The following is a 12725-nucleotide window of genomic DNA, read 5'->3' on the forward strand; positions in this document are numbered from 1 at the left end:
TTTGGAAAAACTAATGGGTTTAGTGAAAAACGCTTCTTAGATAATTCGAAGAAAAATGTCTCGGCTTTCCGGTGATGCACTTAGTTTTGTGCTAGCTTTAGCAGAGTTTGTTCCACAGCGCTTCAAAAATCGCCCATTTGCATAGGACTTAAACGGGACTTCAAGACTTGCCCCCAGATGACGTCACGAGCTGACGTCACGATCAGGTAGAATCGCCGGACGACCCTACCTGGTATATAGGGCCTTGGACTCACCGCTGATACATTTTCCACAGGGGGCGTCGAAGTCTAGTTCCTACCAACCTGGCACTCCCATGCCTACGTCACCACGAGGACGCCCGAGGGCATTTACATGTTGAAGATAGGGAAATTGCCATAGTTTAGAGCCGCCTGAAGGGCAGCCTTGAGATAGATGGTAATGTAAATGTGTGCTAATATGATCATTAACATGTTATTTATCCAAATCCAGGGCCAATTAATCGATAACCTGTCACGTTTTCCAGTGGTGATGCGCTAACGTTCGTGGTTCTTGCAGCCAATAAGGGTGTTTCATAGTGCGATTCAGCCGCATTATCGACTTTAATGCCATAAACCGCCACGGAACATACGATTTGCAGCTCCCTGGCGTGATAGCTGCCAATAGGGCTCCGGAGTCGGAGTCATGAAGTCGGTCGGAGTTGACAGTTCTGACCTGAGTCGTCGAGTATGAGTCAGAGTAGATTTTAAAAGCCTGGAGTCTGAGTCAGTCACCGAAATTCGATCCCCTCCGCAGACCTTTCAGGGTTCCGTAGTCGGAGTTGCAGTCGGTCGGAGTCGACAGTTCTGACCAGAGTCAGTGTCAGAGTCGATTTTGAAAGCCAGAGTCGGGGTCGGAGTCGGAGTCGGAGTCGGAGTCACCAAAAAAACCATTGCCTCCGCACTCCGCAGACCTGCTAGGGCTGTGGAGTCGGAGTCAGTCAGAGCCGACATTTGAAATCAGTCAGAGTTGATTTTTGAAAGTCTGAGTCAGAGTCGGAGTCATCAAGAAACCCATCGACGATCCGCAGTACCATGCAGTAAGGGCGCTGCCGATCGATGCCCCTGAATTGCCTATGAATTGAATGAATAGATGACAATTAATTAGGTAGGTACCTTCTATCATTCATCCCCTGCCACTTGGAGGACTTTACTTTCAGTAGAAAAAGACGTATTATTTTGTTTGTTTATTTATTGACAAATATTTTTTGAGCAGTTAGGGATACAGACACAAAACACAATGATAGCACCTCGCTGGTGCAAATAATTGCTAGATAGATGTTGAGATGTGTTGCCATTGAAGAATCTACTGATTTTCCTGGCGGCTCTCGTTTTCAAGTAACTACTGGTCTTGTAAGATCTCTTTCATTGCTCACCGTCTTGCGTCTTCCAAGGTTTTCTGAAAGCTAATCAAACGTTACCATGACTGCTTTTTGATTGCATGGCGCTTGCTGGTTCTGCAATAGGTGGTTCTTGCGTCTGATCCTGTTGCTTCATGTTCCATCACATCACATTAAATTTCTAATGGAACAGACATTTCTACCTTTTATTTCGCTATCAGTCGACTTGCTCTTACCCCTGTGGCCTGCTCGCCCTTTTATTTCCACGCTGGAATCTATCAATTATTGAAAAAGCCTCGGATAAAAAAGCAAGAAAAGTATGTCAAGTTAAATAACTGAGACCGTCCTAGAAAACCAGAAAAAAAATTAAAAGCCTGTCCATCTCACTTCCCTCACTTCATAACAAAAACCCCCTATACATGCGAAAGAGTCCTTAGCAACGCCCTAGCAACGCATTTGTCTGAAGTGCGCAATATGTGTCACATCTGGAAAATTTAGTAGCTACTTGATTATTCAACTAGAGTTGGACTATATCAGCTAGGCTTTTATATAAAAAATAAGTGTTTGCTTATCGAATTTATAGCAACTGGTTGCTTAACTTCGAAATAATGATTTATTACAGAAAAAGCTTGTTAGCGACATATTTGTAAAGAAACAACGGAAATAGCTTTGACTCGTGCGCTATTCTAGTACATTTTTGGTAGAAAACTTCGTCCAACCTTATGTTTTAGGGCCTTGATTTTCCACAACAAATCCCAGCCGCACGCGACAACTCGCACGCGCGCCCTGCACCGGACGCGCCTCCGCACAGCGGCAACTACACCTCCCCCTGATCCTGAGGATCATTTACATCCCTCACAGAAACATCCTTGCGGAGGACGGCGGGTGCGCCAGTGGCGGCGGAAGGTATTCTAGGATAGGGGTGCAAACGATATTGAAGCGCCCCTTCCCGCTGGGCGCCCCTTACCATATACACGGTTGTAGTAACACAAACAGTGAAGAGACGTTTGACAATGTGTTGTACCTGTTAACACGTTCAGAATTTACAGTTTTTATGTAACGAGAAATAGTTAGGTACATTCCATAGCGTAAATATAACCTTCATAATATTCGTTTAGAAACAACCTCATCACCATATCATAAGATTCTCCGAATAAGGCATATCGAAAAGAGTTCCACGGTTCCAATACCTTCGTGTGGACTAGTGAATAAGGCGCCGAATCCATAACACTAACTCGGTGACAGAGAATTGTTAAAAAAAAAAACACTCATTTAAATTGCGTTTAAGTTGCATCCGTCCTCCCGGCAAGTTGGTTAGAGCTGCGAAATTTCGATCGTTAGAACCCGGTTTCTAATCGCTCCGACGCGACGCAATGATACCCGAGACTATGCCGAGACTAAGCCTCCCCCTATGGATCCCCCCTAAGAGACTTCTAGTTACTGCTAACGTGAAGTGAATAGGCTGAGGTTTATGGTGGGAGTAGCAGGTTTGTGACGCCCCAGTGAAATAAATGCGCCTTTCAACACCGATAGGAGCCCGAAATGAATGAATACAGGCAATCAACGCTGGTAGGTGTCCCAGCGAAATGAATGCATCTACTACCATCCAGAGGTGCCCCCATTTCAAAGTAATACGACGGCGACGCCTCCACACCGATAGGGGCCCATCCCAGGGGAACGGAATAAATGCCGCCCCCTCATTGCCGGGCGCCCCAGGAGAATGAATGTTACACATCAACACCAATATGCCTCCCAGTGAAATGAATTATGAATGTCGCCTTTCGACGCCGGTAGGCGCCCCAGACACCAGTGGATTTACTGCCGCCTTAAAACACCGATAGGCACCTCAGTGAAGCGAATGCCGGCCTATACCACCGATAAGCGCCCCGGATGAATAAATACCACCCGTCAACGCCGATAGGCGCCTCAGTGAAATTAATGCCGCCCCAATCTCCGATAGGCGCCCCAGGTGATACATGTCGCCCATCAACACCAACGGGCGCCCCATTGAAATGAATCCCGCCCTTCAACACTGGCAGACGCCCCAGTGGAATGAATGCCGCCCCACAATGCCGATGGCCGTCCCTCCACTGGAAAATCAGTTTCGCCCCTATACAGGCGCCCATAGAAGTTTGCAGAGTGCTATTCCTGGTCCTAATCATCTCCCCAGTAAAAAAAAAAACGCAAAATACGCCCTAGCACTAGGAGTGTAACCGCCCATACGGACAGTGCAATTTTACAGGCCCCAATCTCGGACCTCCCTTAACATTCATATGTTGTAAACGGCAAACCGCCCCCGATAAATGTTACACAAACTAATTTCCTCTCGCATATCGGCCATCAGGCGCCCCTTTTTGTCGCATGGAGCCTGCAACGCTATAAGCCCTCATATGTTCGTGTTGGCGTTCGGAGGCTATCGCCTTCAAAGACGTCTCCATAAATGTTTCTTTTTCGTCCCACACACAGGCGCCCTTCTTTCGCATGCAGGCGCCCCTCTTCCGCATGGCGCGCTTCTCGAGTGGCTGCGCCCTCCTAGCCTTTATCGCCTGGCAAGATTATATTCGACAGGGTCGGCAGCATCTGCCTTTGTTTCAGATAAGGATGCCCTCCACTCTTCAGCATATCAAAAGATACTTTTCCCACGTCATTGCCACCCTCTTCGTGTCACAAGTGCCTTTATCAGTTGCGGTGTCGCACTGCTCAGCTTTATGGCTGCCGCACCTCTTAACTTCCTGCCTCCTCTAAAGATTTTCGAGGCGCCCCTTTCCATAGCTTTAGGGTGCAGCTGCCCCCCTTGCCCCCCTGCTTCCGCCGCCACTGGGGTGCGCTGACTTCGCCGAGGAGCCACGGCAGGAGGCTCCGGCGCTGGAGCGTCGCATAACTCCGGCCCCTGCTCAACTGGAGCCGGCTGGAGGACTGGGAGAGACGGGGGATCCATCACGTAGATGGGGTCGTCCGCGTCAATTTCAGCACATGGGGGCGGCTCACTATTTCTGCGCCGCAAATCCCTGACGTGTCGTGGCATACCGTCCACATCGACAACCTGCGGAGAGACCACCGCCGTGACGGTACCCCGGCGGGACGGCTCCGTGCAGCGCGTCCCACGGCGGCGCACCCACACCGCGTCTCCGACTGTGTATGGGCCCGTCTCCACCGCAGGGAGCTCCCGCGCCCCGGCCCCACCGTCCGCGGCCGTCCCTGGCGGAGCAGCCGGCAACCGCACACAGTCACTCGGCTCGTACCTGTACACGCCACAAAACGGGGCGCTGGCCACCGCCTCGCCGTCACGCGGCGTCACGTTATACAAGTGTACCGCCTCGGCGATATCGCACCGTTTCCGGGCGGCGATCACTTTCACTGTCCGGTGGCAGCGCTCGATGACACCGTTCCCGCTCGGTGCATGGGCCGCCCGGAACCTCACCGCCACTCCCCAGCGCGCGGCGAGCACGGCAAACGGTCGGCCGCGGAACACAGGATCGTTATCACACAACAGCTTCGCCGGAGCTCCTCGATCAAAAAATATTTCCTCCAGCCACTGAATAACGCACACACTGTCCTGCCGTCGCAGCGGCCGCCATACAGTGAACCGCGACGGCCCGCAGTCGATTACACTGAGGTACGGATGGCCCCCATAATGAGTTATATCAATGGCCAGTCTGTGCCACGTCTGTGGTACACCCAACGACCCGTGTCGCCACTTTACTGGAGCCGGGTCGATCGCTCGACAGACATCACAATTTGTCACCACGGCGCGTACCTGGTCTCTCGAGACGCGGCCGATACATCGGCGAGCAAAATACAATGTCCGTCGGACGCCCGGATGACCAGGTCGCTCGTGCACTTCAGCCACGCTCTCTGCACCATCGAGGCTCGCGTTTACAGCGTTCGGCTCGTCCGCTGTGGCCGCGCTTACTGCCGACGGTTCATCCGATGCAGCCGCGCTCACAGCGGCCGCACTCACTGCCGACGGCTCGCCCGCTGCAGCCGCACTCACAGCGGCCGCGCTCACTGCTGACGACTCGCCCGCTGCAGCCGCGCTCACAGAGGCCGCGCTCACTGCCGACGGCTCGCCCGCTGCAGCCGCGCTCACAGCGGCTGCGCTCACTGCCGACGGCTCGCCAGCCGCGCTCACGGCTGCGCGCTCACTGTCGACGTCAGATCGTCTCGGAGCCACTCCCTGGGCACTCGAGTCAGTGCATCAGCGCGATTATCCGCCGATCGAACGAGCGCCACGGTCAGACGGAGCTCCAGCTCGATGACCAGCTGACGGATAATCGCCACACGCCGTCGGATGAGCAGCTCACCGCTGGCTTTAGTACGGAGGCGCTTGCGGCCACTGATCGCGTCGTCGATCCACCGCTTCACCGTCACCGAGTCGGTTCGGAGATCGATTCTCCGTGCGCCCCACGCAACAGCCAAGTTAATGCCTCGAATAGCGGCGTCGAGTTCGGCCATATTTATGTGTACAGCGTCGTCTCGCCTGAGCCAGCATGCATCCTCGATCACCTCACCGTCTGTGTTTTCCAGGACCACTCCGGTGGCCAGCGAGCTGGCGTCTGTCCAGGCGACCACCTCGTCCCCGTCGACACACCACACGCCACGGGCCGGGTCGTCACTGGCGAGGCGACTCGCGATACAGTCCATCTGCACGCGCAGCGCGGCGTCACCAGTGATGTCGTCCCATCCGCGCGTCAGCTCATTTACACGCCGCTTAAGCCATGCGACCGCGGGTCGAAGCCACCCACACACTGGTACGTGGGCCACTAGCTGTCCGCACCACGCGAACACAGATCGGCGAGTCACACGTTCTGGCGGCGCGCTCACGGCATTGTCCCGCTTCCACCGCAGCTGCCCGTTCTCCTCGTGCACCCGCAGGCCCAGGAGCCGCGCTCCACTGGCCGCCCGCTCCGGCGGCTTACAGTCCAGCCCAAACTGCGCGAAATGCGCCACCACGCGCTCGGCACTGACAATGTCCTCATTTACAAGGAGATCGTCCACATATGGGAGGACGGCACGCCCGATGTCGGGGTCCTGATCGAGCACAGCACGCACGACAGCCTTCATCACGAGGGGCGCGATATTCAAACCAAAACCTAGGCGGGTCAAGCAGAATCGCTGCCCCGCACCATCACCGTCTGAAACGGCCAGAGTCGCTCCTCCAGGTGCAGCTAGAGGTAGGCACGCTTCAGGTCCACGACCGCCACATTTGCGCCGTGCCGGCGCCACTTGCGGAGCTGTTCCGCGCACACGTCGCTGTCAGCTGTGTGAGCCTGCACAAAGTCATTCAGTTCCCGGTAGTCCAGCACCGGTCGAACTTTACCCCGATTGCGCTGCTCCATAGCCATTAGCGGCACCAACCCTTTCGGCGGCCCCTGCCGCCGCTCGTCATACGGCACGAGCCACCCCCGCTCTATCCAGTCGTAAAGTTCAGTCTCGAACTCGTGACGAGCGGTGGGCGGCACAGCATACTGCGGCACAGCGTTCGTGAGGCACTGGGGTCCGATCCCATCGGACCATTTCCATGCAACCGACCACTTCCGGGCAGCCGCGTTGAACTGCACCCGGAAGTCCGGCGTCTCAATGTCTGGCGGCGCACGACACACTGCTCCACAGAACCGCACCACAGAGGGGGACAGCACCGTCACGCCCCCGAGAGCCGAGATACCGCTGACCCCGAGCACCATGTCCACGCCGAGCGGCCGCTCCTCCACCACCAGCGTTTCAAGCGCGGCACGATGGCCCGTCGGCGCCTCGACCGTTACACTGCCAATGCCGCTGCATTTCAGGTCGTCGCCGCTGATCGTGGTGACGCGCACCACCCGTCGTCTCCACTGCGCACAGAATGGCGCGTAGATGATGGTGTCGGTGCTCCCGGTGTCGATGAGGACCGTGCACTCTCGTCCGTCCACGTGCAGGCGTGTAATCGGCAGCGCACCGCTCACTGTCGCGCAGGAGAGAACGGCGGTGCTGACCCGTCCCCTCCGGCTCCGTTTTCCGACCGACGCGGACATCTCGCAGCAATATGGCCGGGCTCTCCACAGGTCTAGCATCTCAGCGGACGCGGACCGCGCGGAGGCCGTCCACGCGTCGGCCCCGGCGGCTGGCCGGGTCCAGGCGCCGCAGATGGGTGGCTAGCCGGCGGCGGCACAGTCCGACGCGCCGCTGCTGCTGCTGCGGAGAGCCGCTCGTCGGTCAGCACAGCGCGAGCGCGCGCCAGCACCGATGACAGGTCCAGTCCATCTGCCCGGCAGCCAGCGCGGATCATCTGCCGGACGCTGTCCGGCAGGCCTGCCACGAATGCGCAGGCCAGCGCTCGCTCCGGCACTCCTCCGAACAGCGCCGCCAGCCGGCGGAGGTCAGCGAGGAATACGTCCGCCGACTCTCCTGCCATCAGTCGCCGAGCGGCGAACGCTTCATAGGCGGCGTACTCATCGAGAGCAAACGCCGCCTGGAGGGCGTCTCTCACGGCCGTCAGCGAGCAGCGACTGGCCGCCGGCAGCTGGGACCATACGTGGAAAGCACCGCCAGCGAGGCGCAGAGGAATCACAGTCTCGGCGGCCACTCCCCTCAGCTGGCACAGCATCTCAGCACGCGCCAGCCAGCAGCTAACCACATCTTCGGTCCCGTCAAACTCCGGTATCAGCCGCGCATCAAAAGGTGCCGACGGTACCGCGACCACAGGCTGTGAGACGGGTGCCGAGTCTGTCACACCACCATCACCAACCGGCACCGGCGCTGTCACCGGTCGCGGGACGATTGTCGGCGCCACTGCACTTGCCATCACCGGAACCTGGTCCAATGACACTGTCACATTCGTCGCCATAATGCCGAAATAGCTTGTATTTAAACTCGCACAGAAATAAAACCGACTTCGCAAAAAACAACGCTCGGCGGCCGCCCCGCGCCGCTCCCTACCGCGCTCCCTCTCGCCGACGACTCACGACTCACCGCTGATACATTTTCCACAACAAATCCCAGCCGCACGCGACAACTCGCACGCGCGCCCTGCACCGGACGCGCCTCCGCACAGCGGCAACTACACCTGTGGCCTGTGCAGTGTGCAGACGCTCGTCGCTCATGGTCAATCACCCAGAAAAAGGTGAAAAACGCTCCATTTAATCGGATCACCCTGCTAAAACCTCCATTCACGCGTGCATGCAGAGGTTTTACGTGAAATGCATACTCATAGGGTTTATCCCAGCCGCCGATTGTAGCTAGGTTGGGCATTCGGCGGAGAGTGAATGTCGGAATGTGAATCGGAAGCAATTCATCATCATCTTTGCTCCAGTGAGAGGAAGTGTTTTGTTCACTCGAGTGTGAACAAAAAGGGAAGTTTCTAGTTTCTAGTTTCTCGTTTTTCGTGTAAAGGGAAGCGCTGCAAACGCGAACAAAAAAGGCTGATCAGAACCAAAAGTTACGCACGGCATAGCGGTAGGGGATCCCTTAGAGATAGGCTTGGGACTTCCAGGCCATTTCAGGCCACTCAGGGTCAGTGTGGACTCCAGAAGCCTGCTTTGGATCCCGGAGATCGGCGTGGGTTACCCCAAATATTTATGTGCATTATGTGGTGCTTTAGGGCTTTCCGAGCCCAAGGTGGGACCCTCAGAAGCCAGTGTGGGCGGCGGGCGCTAGGAGACTAGGCCCAGGGTGAGCCTGGAGACCTGGAGCCCTCGGATAGTGTGAGCCCTCGGGGTCTGTGTCGAATCCCCAAGGACCCTACGTAGGACATAAGAAACATGTGTTGCGGCCCTCAGAGGGACACGTGAGTTGTGACCCCTCGGATGCCAGCTTGGGGTTAGCAAAGTCTGTCGCCTCAAAAGTTTGGCTGAACTATCAGAAATTTTGAGTGAAGGTTCTCAGAAATTTTCGGAGGCATCCTCAAAGATTCGTGTGGCCCTTCAGAGGTCTACATATAGGTAGGGGAGAGTGGGGTAAGATGCCGAGGGTGGGAAAGACGCCCCACCCCCTCTAGCGGCGAAACAAAGAATCGAACCTGGAAATTAATGTTCGTAGCATAAAGCGGAAGCCTGCCTTGTTAACTGCACAAAAATTTGCGAAGCTCAGTTGGGCAACGGCTGGCTGGTGATTGCATGTTTTTTATTTGCTGCTTTCAAAAATATTTTGGTGCCAAAACATTGTAAATATCAAGGAAGGTACTAGGTAGATAATTTTTGCGTCCCTTGCTATAGTCGTGATACATTAACATGTGTGTACTGTGTCACAAACAGTTTGTTTCAGGGTGTAGTTTTATGGCTAACAAAGTGTACTGATTTAATGTTACTTCGGTACCTTGGGGTAAGATGCCCCCTGTCCTGATGGGGAAAGACGCCCCCCTAAATCCGTAGGCTGTCCTTCAAGCAGCCCGTCAAATCATTTATTACATACTTGTGATGAGAGACAAAAGCCGATCTGGGACTACTGAGAGTCCAGTACGGTCGGGTGCTCCCCATGCCGGTCTCTCGGCCCACACAGCGACTTTTTGGGCGGCATCTAACTCTGAGAGCCCTCATGACGGCCTCTGTGGGCCCCATTATTGGCTCCAGGGCCCCTCACGACATCCCTTGAGGGCTCTCACGTTGGCTCCATGGGCCGCGCTGGCATCTGAGGTCCCCACGATGGGCTCGAGGGCCCTCAAGCATCATGAAGACCTATAAGGGCCCCACAGTGGTCTCCGAACGCCACCACGGAGGCTTGTTTGGCCGCGCTGGACTATGATGGCCATAACGATGACCTCTGAAGCCCCTTACGACTACTTTTGAGGGCCTTTACGATGACGTTTGGTGTCTACTGCAAGTTCGAAGGGACTACTGATTCGTTCAGGCGATTCACGTGCCCATTTATGTCACTTATAGTGCAGGGGGCATCTTCCCCAACGCCAGGGGCGTCTTTCCCACCCTGTGGGGTAAGATGCCCCCTTTCACTTCTTCAGGAAAATGCTTAATAGCAAAAAAAAAGTTATCATATTTCAAGCACGAAAGTGTGATATTTTTGGAGAAAAATGATGTCGGCTTCCGTTGAAACTCCAAGTTTTTGCTTTCCGATCGTCATTTTCGAACAATATATGACATAGTAAAACCCTGGGCATCTTTCCCCACTCTCCCCTATATAAGGTCCTCAAAGATCCCTGTATGGGCCCTCAGAGAACATGGACACCAGTGCGGGACTCTCAGAGGCCGGTTTGGGCCCTCTGAAAGTTTCTTAGAGCTCAGTGGAGCTCCTTAGGAGCCTGTGTGAAAAGCAAGCTCATGAGCCATGGGGCACTTGAACGGTACTTGAGCCTGTCGCAGACATTTGACGGGAGTTGAGAAAGGCCCCGGAGATTTCGTGTCACGCTTTGAACGAAAATTATGTGTCAGCAATCCAAAACTTATGAGGCAGGGGTCAGTGGTGGTGAATGGCCTGGTGGGTCAGTCACTGAGTTCAGAGGCGGCCCCACAGCTGACTCGTCCTTCGATGCCTCGATTGAAGAAGCGATCGTGCTCGGGGTCAAGAAATACACTCGGGGTCAGCCCAGGCTGTGGCGGCGGTGGCATCCCGGATGACGGCGGTGACGGTCCCAGTCTGTTGGTCGCTGCTGGCTTAGCTGTGGCCAGCACAGAGGCAGCGTTGCCCCTGGCCACAGGCCACAGCGGTCGAAACTCTTTGTGCCAGCCAGACTGTTTCCCGTTTGTCCCCGGTGCGGGACGTCAGCCGACGGCCAAGCTCCTTCATGAGACCTGTGGCCGCTGGACCCAGGACACCGGATGTCTCAACCGCGAAAGGAACGAAAACGTATCTCTCACGGAGAGCGGCATATCGGACGCGCTTGTGTCCTTCCGCACATCGAGCGGCGCTGCCAGGCTCAAGGCAGAGCTGATGACAGCAGTTGCAGAGAAGGTGTCGCAGCAGGTGGCGTCCCATATCAGGCTCATTCCTCGGCTGACCTAAAACCTAACCTACCCCCAAAATCCAATTTCTCCTCGGATTTCGGCCACTTTGTTTTCGAAAACATGCAACATGTACCTCATGAACATGTACGTCAAAATGTACAAAAAATGTACGTCTCAGAAGTTTGATATCGATGACCTAAGGTCAGGTCAATTTTGCGACATCCTCAAGTCATCATAAGTCAATGGGAGAGAACTAAAATGCGTCTCTTTTGGACGAAAGCCATTATAAACACTCCCAAACACTGAATTACAAGTAACTTAGACACACTGGACATGAAAATGGTGTCCATGACCCCTGTTTATGCCCGTCAGGTCATCTCAGGTCACGAATGGTGTCTAACAGTTTTTCGCGAATAACTTTTGATAGAGGCATGCTGGAGCGATGAAAATCGAAAACACCTTAGATGTGTTCATCTCGACGATACAGATCGATTGATATACAACATGACCCTTTCCGGTCAGGTCATGACCTTGACCTGAGGTAAAATTTTCAAGTTGACATTTAAATGTCAAATTATATTTCATTCGATGCGTCTTGACGAGAGGAACACGATGCCCTTTTGGTTCTCGAGTTATGCGTTGGCTTCTTGGAAATTGTTGACATTCGACCTGAAAATCAGCGAAATTTTGCCTTCAATGACCTCTGGTGACCTGACCAAAAAAGTGACCGAAGTGATTTCGTCATTACTTTTGGCGCTCTTTCGAACACCGCCTCTCGCGTATCGCTACGTGGCCCAGGAGCCGAGTTTAAGGGGGTGTTCAAACACCCCCCCCCCCCCAACAGGGCGTGAAAATCCAGGACCCCCAGCGGGGCGCGGGTTAATAGCTGGCGTGGGTTTCTTGAGCCTCGTGACAGTCGAATAAGGGCCAGGGACCGATTCGCGTTGGCGCACTAAGGTCCTAGTGACACTTGATTTCAAGCGTCACTATGCGATTTCGGTTCGCGCTGAGCCACTAGCCGATTGGTGTAAAATACCGCTTAGTGTCACCACCTTCAAGTGTCACTTGGCCGCCTAGTCCTACTAGCTTCCTAGTGCGCCATCTCGAATCGGCCCCAGAGCCCCATACGCCCATGGGGGCCCATTGGTTGCTGGGGGAGGGGACAAATGATGTGATGGCCCCCTCATTTGCCTTTGGAGGGGTAAGGGCATGTCCCTGATTCCCCCCCCCCTCTGCGACCGCCACTGCACTGAAAGTGGAAGGGGGAAGGGCAGATACAGACATTGCTGGCCCCTAGCCTGTTTGAACCGAGGCGGGGGGGGGGGCATTGTCACCCTGGACCCAAGCTACTGCGCCCTCGACGAACTATGCCGACCCCAAGCAGATCCGGTCAAGCGTTGGTCGTTTGTATGCGCAGACTCTTGCACTGTGCCAGTGTTGTCTTATACCTTTTCAGTGCTCGCTGCCCTGCCTCGTATTCAACAAAATGCTGCCACCAGGAC

At 54.9% G+C, this 12725-nt stretch overlaps 1 protein-coding gene across 1 annotated transcript; it reads right to left on the bottom strand.

Moving 5' to 3' along the window:
- Window positions 1-5482: 5482 nt before the first annotated feature.
- On the bottom strand, window positions 5483-6418 carry LOC122380834. The gene has a single exon (XM_043364331.1). The coding sequence runs from the start codon at window positions 6416-6418 to the stop codon at window positions 5483-5485; it is 936 nt and encodes a 311-aa protein (XP_043220266.1).
- Between the last annotated feature and the right edge of the window lie 6307 nt (window positions 6419-12725).

The sequence above is a fragment of the Amphibalanus amphitrite genome, unplaced genomic scaffold (assembly GCF_019059575.1).
Source record: "Amphibalanus amphitrite isolate SeventyFive unplaced genomic scaffold, NRLGWU_Aamphi_draft 000108F_arrow, whole genome shotgun sequence".
Classification (NCBI taxonomy): domain Eukaryota; kingdom Metazoa; phylum Arthropoda; class Thecostraca; order Balanomorpha; family Balanidae; genus Amphibalanus; species Amphibalanus amphitrite.

Coding starts and splice junctions, on each gene's coding strand:
- LOC122380834 (XM_043364331.1), bottom strand. CDS start 6,418: ATGAAGGCTGTCGTGCGTGCTGTGCTCGATCAGGACCCCGACATCGGG.